The sequence below is a fragment of the Filicampus tigris genome, chromosome 1 (genome assembly GCF_054856515.1).
Source record: "Filicampus tigris isolate MCC_2025a chromosome 1, RoL_Ftig_1.0, whole genome shotgun sequence".
NCBI lineage: Eukaryota > Metazoa > Chordata > Actinopteri > Syngnathiformes > Syngnathidae > Filicampus > Filicampus tigris.
Window position 1 is genome coordinate 9,911,548 of NC_141217.1, and position 19,874 is coordinate 9,931,421.

Sequence of the window (19,874 nt, forward strand, 5' to 3'; positions counted from 1 at the left end):
GTCTTGTAATGTCAGTTATCAACACTGCCAAATTTCAATGATTACAACATTTGTCAAATAAAATGAGGCTTAAAAAAAATCAAGCCATTGTCTCTTAAGCGTGTGTCTCTGTGTGTGTCCACTGAATGTATTGAAACCACGCCCCTCTCAACTGTTAACTGTCAATCAGATACCACTCCTGTAGATTGATATGCAGAAATACACTATGAAATTGTTGGTAGCTTACACATTTTGAAGTCACATTAGAAGTTACTGTGGACTATTTTCACAAAATAAACACAGAAGTCCACTTAACATCATTGGTGGGGACCACACAGAGTCTTAGTCATAGAAGTGTAAAAAGAAGTCAACACCTGTAAAAAAAATTAAAAAAATAAAAACAAAAACAAAACCGAAACACTCATCCTTAACTCTTATTACAAGAGGGGCTGGACAAAAAAAAGTGTTGGAACGACACAGTAAGTTTGCAGTAAGTGTTGCAAAGTGGCCTCTGAAAAAGCAAAACATGCGGAGAGGATAACTTTTGATTCTTTTTCAACTGAGGTCTTGTGAGTACGTCTCGCGTGCCATTATCCGTGATGGCGGCCATTGTTTTAATTGGGTAATTGAGTTTCACCAAAGTAAACTCGGTAATTTGAAGCAGAAAATATTTTTACACGTCCAATACAGGAGCAGTATGGGTGGGGAGGAGGTGGGGGGTGTAATTTGCCTATCCAAAGAATATAATGCTCAGTTTTAATTGACAGTCTTTCTCTCATGCATCTAAAGTATATAGATCATTGTAATATTGGAAAGTCATTAGGATGCACTGCAGGTTTGTCAGTGTAAAATGTCAATGTTGAATGTAAATATTGGGTCCCAACCGACATAGACTGTGTCAACATCTTATATACAGGCATCATACTTTCATTCATATGGAGTTACTACACATTGACAGCCTACACAGAGACTCATCTAAAGACAAGAAGTATGAAAAGAAAAGTTGCCAAAAAGCAATATTAACTCAAAATCCCATATTCTTATTATGGTCAGGGATTAGGATACTAATCTTTGTAGTTTACATTGGATGTATTGGGATTTCTATCACTGACACCGATGACTTTTCCATATAGGATCAACATGTCTTGTTTGCCACCAGCTTGTGTTTCTTGTATATGTTTGGGCAGGTAGCAGCTGTTATGTTACAGATGCAGACTGATCTGTTGAGCATGTTCACACACATCAATGGTGCACGCCAGGCTGCGAGTGGTCATGCAGGTCCGATGGGCTCCACTCTGAGTTGTTTTCCGTGTGCTTACAGCAGTTATGCACACCTCCGTCAGCAACAGGTCCTGTGATGACAACTGTCTGCTTTGAAACACCCTCTCCAATCATTGCTAGTTATTTTTCAGACAAAATAATGCAAAACAATTCTGAGTCATCGTTTGTTGTGCTAGGTGTGAAACAACATTTCAGACATAGTGATATTTCCTTTGGCTCTACGCAATAGACTGAAGCCCCGCCTATTTGCACTTTGCTCTTATGAATTCAGTTACCTATTGACTCATTTAATTTTTAAGAGAAATGTAGTAAAAGGAGTTTTAAATTATATTAAACCTTTAGGATTATAGTTTGTGGTATATTTGCAGTTTAAACTAAAGCAATTAGAAAAATAGTTTATGGGGCTGTTACGACTACAGGCCATTTGTGTTTATTTTTATTCCTATTTCCCTTGTCTCCTCCCCTCTCACCTTGATCAGCTGGTGCTCATCAGCTGACGTGCTATAAAAGGCTGGGGCTAACATTGCACATTGGCCAGTGGGTCCTCGGATGATGCAGCAACCTTTTGTTCACTTTTGTTGCATTTTGTCTTAGTTCGTTTAACCTTCGTTGTTCACTGTAATTGTAAGTACATTTACATTCTTTTTCTTAATCAACCTTGTCATCACAACAACATGAAACAACATCTTTTCAGTTAGTTGGACAACTCCTAGACCTAGACCTAGATACTGCGCTCTGTGGACTTGTGTTCTGGATGTCATCTATTTCATACATAAATATGGCAAGGGCCTGCATCGAACCCTTTGGATTATTGTAAAAAACAATTCATTGATTTCATCCATTAGCCAATCCCTTTATCCTCACAAGGGTCGCGGACGTGCTGGAGCCTATCCCTGCTGTCATCGGGCAGGAGGTGGGGTAGACCCAGAACTTGTTGCAAGTCAATCGCAAGGCACACAGAGACAAACAAACATTCACACTCACAATCACACCTAGGGGCCATTTAGTGTGTCTAATTAACCTACCATGCATGCTTTTGAAATGTGGGAGCAAACCGGAGTACCCAGAGAAAACCGAAGCAGTCACGGAGAGAACATGTAAACTCCACACAGGAAGGCCGGGCCGGATTCAAACCCATGACCTCTGCACTGCAAGGCGGATGTGCCAACCATTCGATCACCGTCCCGCCTATTATCATCATTATTTTTATTATTATTTTTTTTATCACTCTGGCCGTGGCGGAGCTACTGGTACACGTACATGAATTATTAGGGTGGAAGGTGGTCTCCCAGTGCGCACATGGCAGCGCAGATCTGTGATCGCACTGACCAACATTACATCATCCACCTGAGGTCTGCTTGCTGTTCCTTATAAACATAATGTACTTTATGCAATTCGACCTTCTGCATGGATTCCAGAAAATCCTTTTTTTCTCCTTCCATGTCAAGAACTGTTCCTCTCAAAAAGAATGAGAGGAGCCAGCATGATTGGTGGCAAATAAGTTGGCTGTGTTCACGCTCACAACAGCGCAATATGTCCGTTTTAAACTGCAGCAAGCTATGTGCATCTCAGAAAATATCTCTGCTCAGGTTTAGACCGCAACCTGCTCTAGACTTGCATTGGGCATGAAAATACAGCCCATCGTTTTTAAGGGGTTTTGTCAAAAAATGTTGACATGATTACACAAAAGCAGATTTTTATAGGAGCACACATCATAGTTCTGATTTCAGGATATTAGTTTCACTATGGTGTGTGCTGTTACTGCCAGCTTGCATTAGGTTCCAGTGTGGCAGTGAACTACCGGATGTTACTGACGGCGCATGCTATGTATCGTGTAATTCCGCCACTTTTAGGACTCGAGTTGAATAGCATGCCATGATTATTCGGTCTGGCGTGTTCACGACTGAGTGCTTTTCTAGTATTGAAGCTATGGTTCCAATTTAGGGAGAATGACTTGGTACTTTAAGGCCAAAAAAGAAGATTAGAAAGACAAACTACAGAAAGCAAGAAAGGAAAACAAAATCCCTTCTTTTTCAAGCATGTGCTCCCATTCCTCCAGTTACTGTACGAGTAGCCTGGAGCAAGAAAAGGCAAAGACAGTTCCCTCTACAAAAGCCCTAATCTTCAAAAAGAAGATGACTCCCTGTTCCTTTCAATGGAGCCTCAGACACATTGCATTTGAAATCATAAGCACAGTGTAAATGGGCGTGCATAGTTTGTGGAAGGCGTGATGGAGGGATCAAAGTAAAAAAAAAAAAAAAAGCAGTGAGAGACATGCTTGTACTTCCTCTTTCATGCTCCCGACAAGCCCCCGCAGTGTAGGCTTTGCCCCAGTCATTGTCACCGGCTTAGAGAGCCTCTTTTGCCAAGCAGAGGCTTTGGCGACATATGTCACTTGAGCGACTCTCGTGTCACCCCTTTAGGGCGCTTGAGTGCAGGGGCGTGATCAAGGGGGCAGGCCTGAGGTGGAGCAGGACGGACATGTCAGATGTGTCGGTTCAGAGCGACGAGTTGCAACGCTTCCCTGATGGTGCTGTCTCTGGAATTCTAGCTGTTCCCCATGCACTTGAGGATGTAGAATGACTCAAGAATTAGTAAGTACTTCTTAAAAGTCTGTTAGCATACAGCATTTTATTGGACATGATGTCTTATTTCGATTTCAAACAACTGTTAACCAAAGGAAACTTTGTGAGTCACAGGAGGTGGATTTAACAAGTGGCTCATATTTAAGTTGTAGGTTTTTTTTGAGTCAAATTGTGTGTTTACAAGGATTAGTTGCGTTGCATAGCAGCCACAACTACTTCATGCACTGACTTAGCACAATCCCTAAGACTTTAAGGACATGATCTGCCATGTGTTCAGGTGCTTGATGTCACTGAAAGAAATGCTTGCGGTTTCAGTTTACAATGAGATTGAAGTTTATTTGTGTAATCATTAAAGTTGCAGGTTGACAGATCCCAACATTAATAAGAAGTAATTCAGGTTGTTTAGTTGTGAAATTTGTAGATTTGTGCACGTGGATGTCATGTGGCGCGTTCCGGTTGATGCTTTGTTGTTGGCATTGACACACATTAAGGCTGAACCTCTTATGTGCCTGCCTACAACTGAGGGCCTTCCTGTAACCACACTGTTGGCTCTCCTGCCACTAAAGCATGTCTTTCACTATTGTATTGTGATTCACCCGAGAGCTGCGTGTGGGTATGCATGTGAACCTGCACTTTACCATAATGCAAGACTAAGACCAAAATCTGCTTACCATGTTATTACAGTGAGAAAATGTGTGTTTACTACACTGGAACAAACATCTAGCCAGCTTTGTTTATCATTTAATCCAACGGAAGATAATCACAAAAGGTCTGTTTAGTATAATGCTTTCTCAATTTGTTTAATTGATTCTACATTCAAGTAGCTTAATCTTGAATCAAGTCAACACCAATTACCACATTACCCTGCATCGCTAAGAAGGGGCAACACATGCCCACTCACATCTTCACAAGTCGCACTCAGCCATTGTCGGACATCCCAGCCTTCATTCTTCTGATAGTGGGATTAGCTGCAGGGCGAAGCCATTTGGCATTGCCAAAGATGCCGCCACAGACTCAGTGCTGTGAGAACTAAGCCGTGAAACGCAGGTGGGCTTAAGCCAATTTATAGTCTGATACTTGGATCTAGCCATCGTAGCAGACAGCAGCTCAGCCTTTGTGCCAGTTGGGTTTACTGTAGGCATGCCATGCCACCAGACGGGCTGCCAGGGTGGAAAAAAAGGTCATCTGCAGACAAGTGTTTTGCTGCACTGTTCAACAACATTACGACAATAAGGTACATGTGATGCTAACTGGCTCGCGTTCACTGGATTTGTTTTGCATTCATTAAGGTCATGCCTACAAGATCTGAATAGATGAGTGGAGAAAAATGTTCTGAATTAGTCCTAAAATATCAATGAAATGTGGTCCACAATTCAGTACGCAATAAAGAACCCATTCAATTTTGGTGAACATTCATGGGGGAAATATTACCACGTCCAGCAGGTGGAGCCGCATTGGAAAATATTTATTGTGTGTGGCATCACACCCACACTTTGTGTTGCACAGTACCGCCACACTATTGCACAGTATGCTCTGATTTTTTTTCACTCAAACGACACATGCCAGGGTGGCCTTGGCTTAGGACTGTGCTCTATTGATTGGAATTTGGAAAAAATATATTTTGACTGGCTAAAATGGCCTTATTCATCACCTGTTGCTTTGATATTCACTTGATAGTCTTCAAATGTATTTTTGTTTGGACTTAGATTTTTCTTTTTAGTGCTGTTCCTGTGGACAGATATTGGTTGACCCTGAAGTCAGAAAAGCATGCACTTTCATATAATTTGTTTTCAAGTCACTCAGTGAAATTGCATATTTGTCTATCGCTGATTTGTGCTTTTGTTCATTTTGTTCTGTTTTCTGAAACTGAGTACAGTGTTACTTTAATAGACTCCTTGTAGCTAATCCATTTTAAATTTCTCAAAACACACATTAATAAAGCACATCATTATTTCCCTGAGGGAAAGATTATTTGAAAAAAGTCAACTGTCTAAAGAAACCAGAATAGATTTTTTAATAGGATTTCGCAGTAAAAAGCCCTGAGAAGTAGTGTGACTTCATTAAAATTTTTATGGCATTTAAGTCTTATCGATGTTTTTCTTTTGTTTTCCCTGGCAGCCAGCCATTTTGCATAAATTGCTATTTATAGGTCTGATTTTAAACACTGCCACCGTGTTCATTTGCGGAGAAGCAACTCTTTATCTGGGAGGGTCGCTCAGTTCTGCATTTGATTAGAGCAGACACTTGCAATGCCATTATCATACTTTTTTTTATTCTAAATGAACTGGACTTACCATGACCATGTTTTTAAATGCCGCTCTGCAGGTCTGCTGTGCCTTAGAAAGTCCAAGGATTGCCGATTGATCTTCCTTAACACATATTCGGCAACTCCTCTGTGTCCACTGACCAGCGGAGGGTGATGAGGCTGGCAGGGAGCCTCCAGCTTGTCCTGCTGCTGGCTCTGAGCACCGAGGCCACAAGCCTCAATATCCCTCCTGAAGGTAGGCGAGTCACGAGAGATCAGCTCGCCATCAGTATCGGAAATACATTATATACATCCTTGGTGGGCTGTCAGGGCTAGCAAGGCCTTCGCTGCTGGACTGAACAGCATCAGAGGCACTGACCTACATCTACAACCTAAATTATAAAATGTATTCTATGAAAATGTAACCATTTATAACGAGCAGTCTAGTCACTTCATTTTGTAACATTTATTTTGGCTGCATTGATTTCAATATGTGGATGTTAGAATTCTTTTTCTTTTTTTTTTGTCTAATCAGATTTCAACCTATATGTGCTGACAAGCCAAACTAATCTGACCGGGGCCTTCAAAATCAGTAGTGCTCAGCGGTATAATTTAAATCGGCGTCTAGTAGAAATAAGAGTGGTTTTATTTTGTTTTTTGTTTTTTAAAAGGGCCAGATTTCAAATTCGCCTCACACCACCAACTTGTAGCTGGCCAATAATAGTGTCAGCATTCTTCTGTCCTCTGGCAGTCAGGTCAAAACTTGTTATAGCCAAGTTCAACTAGATAAACACATCTGTCGCGATCTGCACACATTAATTTATTACATTTCAAAATATATATTTTTGCCAGATTGCGAATCAAAACTAATATTGGTTTTGGTTCATATTACCTGTCTTTACGTTGCGTGCCTCTGTCCTCTATTAACAGTGGAGCAGCCTCCTACTATTGTATTTCACACCACAGGGCCCATAATTGCCCTTCCTTATGACAACACTGTGACTATCAGGTGTGAAGCTAGGGGAAACCCTCCCCCAGAGTAAGTGACAATATTTTTATGCTAATATTAATAAACTGTGAACAGCTGTATCATTTTCAAGTCACCATCCTGCCTTTTGTTCTGTGCGAGCAGATACAGATGGACGAAAGATGACCTCGACTTTATTCCTCCCCAGCCTGCAACAATCAGAAGTGGCCAACTTGCCACAGATGGTATTTTTGTGCTTCAAAACAAAAGCCTTGCTCGATTTCAGGGTAAATATCGATGTTATGCTTCCAACAAGCTGGGAACCGCCATGACGGATACAATTGAGCTGATAGTACCTAGTAAGTAACGTTTAATGTAAAAGGCTAAAACTGCTATTAACATCTGCAGACAAAATGGAATGCCTGTAATGATAAACTATTTGTTTCCTCTCCCTTTTGATTTAGGTATGCCAAAGTTTCCAAAGGAGACAATTGAACCAATTGTTGTTGAGGAGGGAGAACCTTTCGTCCTGCAGTGCAACCCCCCGGAAGGCGTGGCTCCAAGAAAGATTCACTGGATGTCCATTGGTAAGCTCACAATTGTGTCTGTCATTTACACTGACCAGCCCCAATAGTGTGACTTGTTACAACACAATGATGAGCTTTATTAAGTATTCTGCCTTTACAAAGATAGCTACAGTATGCTCAGTTTTGATTGACACTGCCAGGGAAGTATTCATTATTGACGATTATTGTGTTGGTAATGGTGTACAAGCTGTACATCATACTTAGAGTTTTGCCTAAGATTTTAGTTTTTCCTTAAATGCAGTGGTGGCTGGTAGATTTTCGCCGGGGGGGATGCTATAAATGATTCAAATGGTTACACGAGAGTCAAAAATATTGGGAACTGCTCTCAGCATGCTACATTACAGTTATATACCATGGAAAACTACAACCACAAAAACAAGCCTATTCAATTATTAATTTTAAATATTATTTAATTACAATTTCTTTGGCAGTTTCAGTCAAAATGGAACACTGTTGCCTATGTGCAATAAAAAAATTGATACAGCTCTTGTATAGGATATCATGCAGATTGAATGAAGAGTTCAACATATTCTTGCTAGTTTGTACATGCAAAACGCATTTGGTTTGAGGCGCCACTTTTTATGATGGTGACGCACACTGACAAAACATCATTTTACAAAGGTTGGTTAATGCAACCAACTGTTATCAAACTAGGAAAAAAGTGTTTTTGTCATAATCACGAACAATAGGCTCATATTTGGTAGCTGCTGAGAAACCTTTTAATTGGATTTGAATATGATTTTTTTTGTCTTAATATTTCAAATCAAGACAGTCTGAGAAGTTGATGCAGAGAGTGCCCCACCAGAGTTTGTTTGCATAAGTCTACACCACAGGTGCCCAAGTCCGGTCCTCGAGATGCCCTATCCAGCCTGTTTTAGATGTATCCCTATGGCAACACACCTGGTTGAAATCATCAGGGTTGTTTTTGTCAGGCTTTTGCAAACCATGCTGACGAGCTGATCATTTGAATCAGGTGTGTTGGAATAGGGATACACTAAAAACAGGCTGGATAGCGGCTCTTGAGAACCGGACTTGGGCAACCATGGTCTAAACTATATTGAAAAAAGCAGTGGGAAATCTAACCATTCGCCTTCTAGAAAATGAAAATGGAAGAAAATGTGGGGGTGATGCCTCAATTGCAGCTACAACATCATCCAGTCTTCTGGAAAGACTTTTTACAAGATACTTGAGTTTGTCTGCAGGTTGTTAGACGGGAGAACAGAGGCCTACTGCTCACCGATTGTGTTGTGGTGTTGTGGACACCCCAGTTGGACTTTACTGTAAAACTAAACACACAGCAAAAATAATTACTCACACTGTATATTTACGTACTAGACATGCTAGGTCAATATAAAATCCCATTGACATGCTAATGGGAAACTAGCATCAACCTAAGGGGGTAATAGTCCTTCAAATAATGAATATTCACACACAAACGCTGTAGGAGCACACACACATGCACACACACCCATGCACACCCACGCACACACACAACATAATGCTCAGTTTGTAAAAAACGAGTTATACTAATAGAGCTCAATCGTAACTTTCTTCTTCTACTCTTCTTATGTCATTGTGTATATCCCATGCATGCACAGCACCACACTGCCCCTAAGAGGCCAACGCGTGCACAGCAGGAACTTCTGGTATTTATTTTTGTTTGTTATTGCTATTCTCCGGGTACTCGGGCTTCCTCCCACATTCCAAACACATGCATGGTATGTTGATTGGACACTCTAAATTGCCCCTAGGTGTGATTGTGAGTGTGAATGTTTGTCTCTGTGTGCCTTGCAATTGGCTGGCAACCAATTTGGGGTGTTCCCCGCCTACTGCCCAAAGACAGCTGGGATAGGCTCCAGCACGCCCGCGACCCTTGTGAGGATAAGCGGTTATAGACAATGGATGGATGGAAGAATATAATTTAATCTGATTGTTCTTGCAACTAATATTTAAAATTAAAAAAAAATAGAACAGCAAAATAAGATAAAAATAAGTACAATAAGTGATCTGGGAGGTTTTATTCAGGGCATAAGTGCAAAAGTGCAAGGCATCAAAGGTGTGGATGTAGTAGAATGAAAATGCAAGAGGCTAGAATTACACATGATCAAGAATAAAATGCTCAATGTGCACAGAAGAATAGGCATGGGCAATGATCAAGGGTGCACATATTTTTTTTCATGCAGTACTCACATGAGTACCAAGATATTGTCTTTGGTACTCACTAGTGGTCCAATGGATCACATAAGTCACGGTTCGGATCGGTCACGGATTTTGAGTCACGGATCGGATCGTTTTTTTGTATGAGCAAAAAAAAATAAATTACACATAAATTAAAAAAAATCAACTCCTAATGTCTAATATGGCCGTTTAGGATTTCAGAACACAATTTAACGCAATTTTATAAGTGGTGCAGTGTATACGTTTCAAACTATCTTGCCAGACATTCTGAGCTGAATGTTTTAACAATTATTAAGCAAAAGTGTTGTTACAAATTAAATGAAGACAAACTTTTATTTTTATTTTCTTTTTTCATACTGAAAAAGACTTGAAGTTTAAGCATCTTGAATTTAAGGCACCTTCCTTAAAACGTGGACAGCACATTACAAAGTAATCTAGGTCCACAATATAGAAAAAGAAGTTTAAAAAAAAAACAGCAGCTGTTGAACTACCAGTTTATGATAAAAGCTGCTAACCACTAACGCCGGAGACTTGTGCCGTATCATACAATGACAGCGTAATTAACCAGCGCTTTGTTCGTTTCCTAAATTAGCAACTGAATATGATTTCGAGACAGCGTTGTGTTAGTGTTGGTACTGGTAGCAAGCGTTAGAACTGCCGATACTTCGAAAACGGAAGTCAATTAGCCGTTACGTCACCACGTTGTAGAGTAAAGTAAAGTAATGTAAAGTAAAAGTTTACTAAGGGTATTGCGTTGGCACAAATGACTCAATGTATTATTTGGTAAACTTTAGTTTGAAGTTATCCTTTGTGGAGGCGGTGTGTTGGTTGAGTATGTTTGCAAAACGCACTGTACATGCAACTTACGTGATCTTGAGGGTACATGTACTATATCCAATTTCCTCTGCTGAATGCGGACTAATTACGTTGCCTTATTGTGAACGCGCAGTTTTTTTCACCAACCATTCTGCGGATCGTGCCCATCCTGAACCGATGCTTGATCCTTACCAATCAAAGATGATTCGTTGCACTGCACCACTAGTGTGTACAGGTACGCAAATGCGCGTCATGACGTAAATGCTGGTACGCAATACACATCAGTGATTTCTGTTGCGCATGCGTACCTGCGTTCCAGTTATGTGCACCCCTGGCAATGATGATAGTTCTGAGTACAGTAGTTGAATTGTAGTAATCGAATAAATACTAGGTTTTGAAATCCAACGATTTAATTAAAAAAAAAAAAAAAATTCTATTCATCGTGATCATATCTATCAACATATATCAGGGTGTCACGGTGGCCAACTGATGAGCACGTCGGCCTCACAGTACAGATGTCGTGGGTTCGAATTTGGCCCCGGCCTTCCTGTGTGGAGTTTGGATGTTCTCCCTGTGCCTGCGTGGGTTTTCTCCTGGTACTCCGGTTTCCTCCCACATTCCAAAAACATGCATGGTAGGTTAATTGGACATTCCAAATTGCCCCTAGGTGTGATGGTGGGTGTGTATGTTTGTTTGTCTCTGTGTGCCCTGCCATTGGCTGGCAACCAGTTCAGGGTGTGGCCCGCCTACTGCCTGAAGCCAGTTGAGATAGGCTCCGGCACGCCCGTGACCCTTGTGAGGATGAGCGGATTGGATAATGGATGATTTCAATATCAATCAAAATAATTGTGATTATTATTTTATTTCATAGTCGCCCAGCCCAGCTGCATAGTTTGGCATCTTTCAAACCCTTTGTGAGGAAAAGAAATATCCTCACCTGAGTTTACCTCACATTGTGCCCGTTTTCCAACCTCTGCCAAAACAAAGTGATTTGTTGAGCAAAAGGTGACCTCTGTTTTCCCCTGGACTGAGCTAAGTGTCTGCCTCTCAAGGCGCCCTCAAACAGATGACAGAAAGTCAGAAATCAAAAGAAGTGCTAGCTGTGCTTTTCTTTTATATATGACCCAACTGCATAAGAATAGACGCTCAGTTCTCCCAAGTGCCATGGAACATAACTCTGTACTCAAAATGTTTTATGAGTTTGCTTTCTCTATTGACTTAAGCAATGACTTAAGGCTATGCTTTAAATGAGACTGTAAATGAAGCTTCAGTGACCCGAGACATAAATAATGGGTCTGAGCAAACCAGTGCACTTGCAATAGGAGTTCACTGGTTCCATTCAAGCACACTTTCCATTGAAGTCAATTATATGGGACTACATTGTACAAACCCCAAAACTCAACCCACCCGAAAAGTAGGGCAGCATTTTGTAACACCAATAAATATAGGTTGCTGTAATATTCAGATCTTTGAGATAATAGGGTCACCATACACTTTGCTTTGTACGCCTTTCCCTCATATAAGCAAATTATGATGTGTAGTTCTACACCCACTGCAACCAACAATTACCATGTTGTTTGCCTTTTAAACTATCATTGGATATTGCTAAACAGCTATCCATGCCCTGGTAGTGTCAGTAAAGGTGGGGATTTGTTTGCAGATTCATCAAATGCAAATAGAAAATGAAAGCATTGGGTTTGCAATGAAAACTATTTATCTAAATTCTGAATCCACAATTTGGATCCTGCACAGCAACAATTAATTTTCAATTTTATTTGGTGATGGTGGCATTGCATTATATTGTTTTCCCTTGCATGGATGATGTAGCGTTAACTCGCAACGGCTGTTACAAAGTGGATTTATTGACACTGGTTTTACAAAGTATGAAGTGCTCAGTAGCAAAAGTCTTCTTGTGGGTCTAGAGTACCGTTAGTACTTGTTTGTGCTTGATCAGATACACATTCCATTTCTCACCTGATACATTTTGAGGGTCTTAGTACTGATAACTGGTGAGGAAACAGGGGTATATGTCCTGTGTGGTATAGCCAGATCAGGCCAAAAGGCACTCGATTCAATTACTGTATTTTCCGGACTATACGTCGCTCCGGAGTACAAGTCGCACCAGCCATAAAATGCATAATAAAGAAGAAGAAAAAACATATATAAATCGTACTGGAGTATAAGTCGCATTTTTGGAGGAAATTAATTGTACTCTTAGTACACATCATTTCCACCGAGCTACGATGGAAACATTTAGCTAACATTCACACATGTAGCATACAAAAACATTATGGTTAGATAACTTTAAACTCACCAAAACGGTTGTAGATCGATTAAATAAGTATTTTATTTATCCCCGACCATGTCGGATGTTTCCAAGTCTCCAAACGTTTTTATGTATTCAGTCGTAATTATTTCTTTGTTCTCTTCCCCGCTCTCAGCTCCGTAGTGTGGCTGATGCAAGACCCCGGCCAGTGTCTTTAAGCAGCAGTACACTATTTTGTATAGATGTATTGATAGACAGTCAAATTGTCTTTATCATACTATTTTAATTATTTATCAAAATGTTAGATTTTAACCGTTTAAATTATTCAAGCATTTTAATACCTTTTAGGTTTTCTCTTTGTTTCTTTATGTGGGTTACAATAACATGTGAAATGATATACACTAAAGGTTATTCTGCCCGTTGTAAAGTCAATATGCAAAGCGGGTTTATATGCAGCCTTAGCACGCCCTCCCGTGGTTGTCTGGTGTATTGTTTGGTGACCTTGAAAAGGAAAGAGATACAATATAATTAATTATAATTTCACACATAAGTCGCTTCAGAGTATAAGTCGCACCCCCGGCCAAACTATGAAAAAAAACTGAGACTCATAGTCGAGAAAATACAGTAAGTCAGTGGATGCCAGTAACCTAGATCAAGACTTAATGCTGGTTTTAAGCTAGCCCATCCAAATAGGGTTGAATGTGTGTACGAGAAGGTCTAAAGCTTTCATGTGATGCATCACTTGCATACAACACAATTTAACAGTCAACATATGCAGACAAAATATGTTCCAAATTTGATTGTGAGAAAAAAACAAAAAAAGTACATTTGGCTGCATGCCATGTGTGATCTGTGGGCATATCGATGCAAGTAAGAAAAAAAACCCCATTGATTTATGTCAACTAAATCTGAGTCATAGCAAGAAAAGAAAAACATTAGTCCTGAAAATGGTGTATTTATAAATGTTGTTTGTGTTCTTTTAAAACATGCTTTTTGATGGCGAATGAGTCTTTGAAATTGTCAAAATATTTATGTTGATCATTCCACTATGTACAGCATATGTTTGTTTTTGTTTTGACCCCAGTATTTTTTCGCTAAGAGAAATGTACACTCTTTTTGCAGGTCTGCAGCACATTGAGCAGGATGAGAGGGTTTCCATGGGCACTGATGGCAGCCTGTACTTCTCTCATGCCTTACAGAAAGACAGTCGCCAGGACTACTGCTGCTTTGCTGACTTTTTCCGCATACGCACAATCGTCCAGAAGCCTGCTATGGCAGTTGAGGTCAAGCCATGTAGGTGTATTGGCGTTCAATCAAAAACTACTGTGGTGTGTGTACAAGACATCTCTGAAATTGTACTAGAAAAAAAAGCACACTGAAAAAGTGTTTGAACATAGAACACTTGGATGTGGTTTTCTGTAGGTATTTTAATTGCCTAGTTTACATGTATTTTTTTAATTCATACCAAAATGCAGGGCTTGTCATGTCTAGTTTGGGATGTAGACTGTGGGGTGTGTAGGGTTGTCAAGGTATTATTTACTTGTGATAGAAACAACTGTATATTGTACTTACAATGTTTAATTTCCATTGCAGGGACACCAGAGTATGAATCTGCTGAGAGCAGCGACGTCAGTGAGTGATCCCCCTACACCACTTGCTCTTTTATCAAACCCAGCAAAGTATAGATGTTTCACATTAATGCTTCTTTTGAAAATATGGCACAGTACAGTCGGGAGTTGTAAATAGCTTTTGCTGATATGACCATTGATATAAATTATGCATAAAAGTAAGGGGGGGATTCTATTGTGGTACCAGGCCTCCCTGTGAGAACACCCAGCCTTCTGCTGCCCTCTGGTGTCCAGACAGAGAAAGTGCTGTTGAAAGGAGCAGAACTTCAGCTTGAGTGTGTACCAGGGGGAAAGTAAGGATCAGTAATCCAACCGCATTTTATTCATTCCTGATAAACATTTAGCCTCATATATGTCTGTCTTGACTGCTTATAGCATCTAAATATATCATATTGCAGTCCCACCCCCAAGATAGAATGGATGAAGATGGGAGACAAGCTTACCACTCGGGCAAAACTTGACAACTTTGGAAAACTATTGACCATCGTTGCCATAGAGGAAAGCGATGAAGGCAAATACATGTGCTTAGCCAAGAACTCAGCTGGACAGGCTGTCCACTACTTTGATGTAATAGTAGAAGGTTAGTCAACATCAGGTGCTCATTATGCATGAAACACACTGTGGGCACTTGTGTTTTGACTCATAGTGATGACAGTGTGATTTAACACGAAGCAAACACAACGTTTCTTTCCTCGACATCTCCCAGAGCCTCCAAAGTGGCTGACTGAGCCGCCTCACAGCCGGCTGACTGTGATCGGCTCTGATGTGCACATCAAGTGCCCAGTCAGCGGGAAACCACAACCAGACATAATGTGGAGAAAGAATGGACACGTTTTTGAAGGTGGGTAATGGAAAGTCATGTTTTCATGCATCTGTTTGCACATCAATCATTGTTGTCAAACACAGAGTTCAAGATGACAAACAAGCATTACTGCTGAATGTTCCTTACAGCACAAGAAAGAAGCTTGACTGTTCCAAAAGCATGACACTATAGACTGAAAAATGTAACCCCGAACCTTAGGTGGTCATGGCAGTCACTTTCAACATAGACGAACCAATTTGGGGAAGTTCCTCTTTTATTTTTTAGCATAGTTGTACCTTCGTGCAGTCAGTTTGTTGTGGAAGAATTGACCTCAACCCCACCAAACATGTGCGATCAACTAGAAATGAGATTGAACAAAAGTTCTTCTTGATGAAGGGACAATAGTTTTCTAAGCCACGCAGCTGAAATGGAAGTGCCATGTTTTCTCTTTTTCAGAGTGTAATGGCATTGTGTTCACTTAATTTTATCCATATGCTGTATTCTGTATAAAATTGTGAGTTTTTGTGTTCACATTTTTAAGAAAAAAAAGCGTCAGTCTTGTTGAGACTGGTGGACAGTTTATCAGAACGATTTTTAACATGACTTAGTTTTTGTTTTTTCAGATGATCCCTTGAACCATAAACGAGTGCTTGATGACACACTGGTACTCCACAATGCCATGCCAGATGACAGTGGCGTTTACCAGTGCGAAGCAGCCAACAGACATGGCGTTGTTCTGGGAAACATTAACATCATGGTCATGAGTGAGTAGGCTGCGTAGTAAAAAGATGTAGATCAGAATCAGAAACATATTTCTTCTTCTTATATATATATATATATATATATACCAGGAGTGTAGACAAAATATAGACATTAAGAATATTAGACACATACAGTATACAGATAAAACAAAGTCCTTATGAAAAGAAATAAACGGGAACAACATTTTGGCAAATGTACATGAGATCCTATACAAAATAAAAACCTAATGTGTTTTGCGACTGTCAGATAGGTATTTAACACCCCTCTGACATCCCTCTATTTGGAAAGGATTGTTGTGAAGTTAGATTTATTTTTGCTACCCTTTTGCACCAAGGACTCGCTAATTTGTGTGCAATTTGAAATTGGCTCAAAAAATGTGGTATTCCCCCCCAGCCAACCACCCCCACCCCAAAATATGCCCTTCACTTTGCTTTAATAGCTTTTGTACATTTCCTTTGTTGTTGTTGCTTTATTTTCAAAGATTTCTGTGGTATAATCTATTAACATTAATTGGATGTTTCCACGTTGCATTCTTTATAAGGATGTTCTTTACTCTTTTTCAATTGTATATCATTGCAGCTTTGAAACAACAACACCCCCCCCCTTTTTTTTTTTTCACAAGAATTGATTCACACTATATGTTTCACATGTATGTGTGTCATGCCCTCTTGGAGTGGATGGTTACTTACTGTTCATGGAGGTGCCAGTAGAACATAATTGCTTCAGCTTAACAATATTGTACAGTAGTTCTGGAAAAAACAAAGACAAGCTCCCACAGGATGACTGAAGGTCATCAAATTAACATAGAAAGACTAATGAAATCATATTAATTGGTAGTTTTGTGTGCCGTTTTTAATCCAGCACAAACATGCCATTAGTAATTTTCCCATTCATCTATAGATATGGCTCCTCTGATACTGACTGAGGACAACCACGAGTACGCAGTGATACGTGGCCAGGACGTGGCCATGAACTGCAGTGCTTTCGGCTCGCCACCTCCCACCATCTCTTGGTAAGAAGCACAGAACTATTGGTGAGAAATTTCACAGAAATTACACAGAACAACCTGACACATCCTGCGGCGTGATTTATTTTCGGGGGCGGGAGGGGGGGGGGTGATTCTTAGTCATGAATAAACACATCAGTGAGTGTGACTGAGGAAAAAAAGTGTATAACTCCAGCGTGTGAGTCGACTATTCAGTACACACAGCTTCAGGTGTTCACGCCACAGAGGCTTCTGTCTGTTTAATGAGATTATCCTCTTTCCATCCTCGAAATTGGGGCTAATTAGATTCTATTAATGAGCATTAAACCTGCTTCATTTCCTTTAAAAGGGATCTTACTCCCTCCCGATACACTTTTTGGTCTTACTAGTTTGTGTCCGGGGATGATCCACTTAAAAACTTTACTGATATGTACTGAGATTATTGTGAGACTGACACATAGGCTTTGTGAAATTGAAACGTGCAGCAACAGAAACATATGTCTGACTATTCTGGTAGAGAGACACCTAATAGATATTTGTGCAGTATGTAGTCAATCTAAGTTGATCTCAAAATAACTGCCTCACAGTCACCATTCAAAAGCCATTTCATTGTCATGGGAACCACCAATTAACTGCATGACATACGATTGCAGTTGTTAGCAACTAGAGCTGTAGCGGGAGTTATGTGGGCAACTCGATGGGGTAGAAATGCATGCCAAAGTCACAAAGACACAAAATTAGATCACAAAGAATAGCAATTTTGACTTTCTGTAGCACAAAACTTTGGAGCAAGCATTCTTTCCATCCATCCTTTATCTACTATACCCCTTGTCCTCATTAGGGCGCCTAGCCCAACAGATGTTTGGGGGAGTTTGTGTAGACAAACAACCGTTCCACTCACAGCCATTCCTATGGACATTTTAGCTGCTTCACAGAACCCAACATGCATGTTTTTGGAACGTGATAGGAAGCCAGAGTGTATCTAGACCAAACACACACGAGCACGGGGAGAACGGGCTAACTACGGGGACACTTGGCTGTTACACATAGGCTGTGAAAAGCAAAGCAATGCAGTTAGTTGACGGGACAACACATTGCAGTGTGTTGTCTATACGTGCTTAATGATTGACTAGTCCAGGGTGTACCCAGCCTCTTCACCAAAGTCAGATCGGATAGGCTCCAGCTCACCCGTGGCCCTAATGAGGATAAACGCTATAGAAAATGGATGGATGGAGTTATTCCCCCCGTTGCAATTACTACAGCTCCCACTCTTCTGGGGAAACTTTCTTCAAGAAGTGTGCAGTTTCTGTAGGAATATTTGTCCTTCATCGTGATGGAAATATTTGATATTGTGAACACTTTAAAATATTGCTTTTAATTTAGTTCCACATAATGGAATTGGTTGTCAGATATGCAGCACCTACTGCATGTGAAAGAATGTTTGCTCTCTCTCAGGGCCAAAGATGAGACTCCAGAAACCATTGAGGGAGAAAGATTTGTTGCCCTTCAGAACGGGTCGTTACAAATCTCCAGTGCGGAGAAGAAAGACAGCAGCGAATACGTCTGTGTTGCCGATAACAGCGAGGGCAAGTCGTCTATCACGGCTGTGCTGGCAGTGAAAGGTATCGCACCAAAATAAGAAAATTGCTTAAGCATTAGTAGACAGGTTGGTTCTTAAAGGGCCAAGCACAAATGAACACAAATGATGACAAATGAACCTATTACCAAGAGTTGTAATGGTTGAAGTAAATTAGTAAATTAGCCCAAGGATGACCGGGATTTTGGATAGCTGTGGATAATGACTGACCCACAATAATAATGGAATGGAATTAAGAACATAAATGTGGTATGTTTTTCTTGAAGAATTGTACATTTTGCATACTAACATTTATTTTAATTTAAACAAAACATTTTAAAAAAAACATTAAAAAACAGGGTAGGTAACGATTTGGAAAGTCATTACATATGGTCACTAGTCAAATGTTTCAGAACACAGATTTTTTTTCTTTTTTCTTTAATTGAAATTCATGTTGAATGTGTGATTGTACTTTGAAATAAAAGCATATAGCAAATGAACTATTCAAGACACAAAACAAATCATCAAATCAATCTCTAAACAAAAATGTATTCTAAGTTTTTTGATTAAGGGCTGAACATACATATGGCATTCTACAATCGAAATCAAGTATTTTTTTCAGACAGCCTTCCCAATTCTGTTGAGGAAGTTCCCATAAGTGTGTGGCACGTTTAGCTCTGCTTTCACTCTTTTGTCTGATTTGTCCCAAACCAGCTCGATGGGGTTTAAGTCTGAAGACTTTACCTTTTATGTATATTATGAAGTGCATATTGTTTTTTTCAGGTTTGGGTAATCCAACCAGTCTTTTTGTTTTGTTTTGTTTTTAAACGTTGACAGTTCACCACTTTCGATTCAAATACAGCATATTAAATATGCAAAAACAACAGTCAGTGATAAAGCTGGGATAGGCTCCATCTCACCTGAAAATAGAAAATTGGATGGGTGGATGCTGGATGGATGGGTTACACATTTGCATGGCCTTATATATTTTCCTCACTGGCTTTCTGTTGCTAGACCCCACACACATTGTAAATGGACCTCAGGATATGCAGGTCATCAGTGGGACCACGGCCCAGTTGACATGTCAGACCGAGTATGATAAGAGTTTGGAGGACTCCTTTGAGGTGGTTTGGATAAAGGATGGGGAGAAAATGACATTTTCCACAGAGGAACATTCCAGGTTTGCAGATGCAATAACGTTTTTCCGTTGATTCTGG

General features: G+C 40.2%; 1 protein-coding gene across 14 annotated transcripts in view; it reads left to right on the forward strand.

Annotated features, from left to right (window-relative positions):
* The first annotated feature begins 3,548 nt into the window (after positions 1 to 3,548).
* chl1a (cell adhesion molecule L1-like a) overlaps positions 3,549 to 19,874 on the forward strand; it is a 51,651-nt gene continuing 35,325 nt past the window's right edge. For 6 of the 14 annotated variants that reach the window (XM_086051358.1, XM_086051387.1, XM_086051404.1 and 3 more), the window contains exons 1-14: positions 3,550 to 3,854; positions 6,171 to 6,346; positions 7,021 to 7,129; positions 7,223 to 7,416; positions 7,522 to 7,644; positions 14,027 to 14,197; positions 14,498 to 14,536; positions 14,720 to 14,825; positions 14,931 to 15,112; positions 15,239 to 15,373; positions 15,958 to 16,098; positions 16,997 to 17,108; positions 18,537 to 18,703; positions 19,672 to 19,837. In XM_086051358.1, the coding sequence (XP_085907484.1) occupies positions 6,265 to 6,346; positions 7,021 to 7,129; positions 7,223 to 7,416; positions 7,522 to 7,644; positions 14,027 to 14,197; positions 14,498 to 14,536; positions 14,720 to 14,825; positions 14,931 to 15,112; positions 15,239 to 15,373; positions 15,958 to 16,098; positions 16,997 to 17,108; positions 18,537 to 18,703; positions 19,672 to 19,837 (1,727 nt within the window). In that variant the 5' untranslated portion in view covers positions 3,550 to 3,854; positions 6,171 to 6,264. Of the gene's footprint in view, positions 3,855 to 6,170; positions 6,347 to 7,020; positions 7,130 to 7,222; positions 7,417 to 7,521; positions 7,645 to 14,026; positions 14,198 to 14,497; positions 14,537 to 14,719; positions 14,826 to 14,930; positions 15,113 to 15,238; positions 15,374 to 15,957; positions 16,099 to 16,996; positions 17,109 to 18,536; positions 18,704 to 19,671; positions 19,838 to 19,874 lie in introns of all 14 variants that reach the window. The other 8 variants (XM_086051439.1, XM_086051376.1, XM_086051471.1 and 5 more) reach the window with 3 other exon arrangements.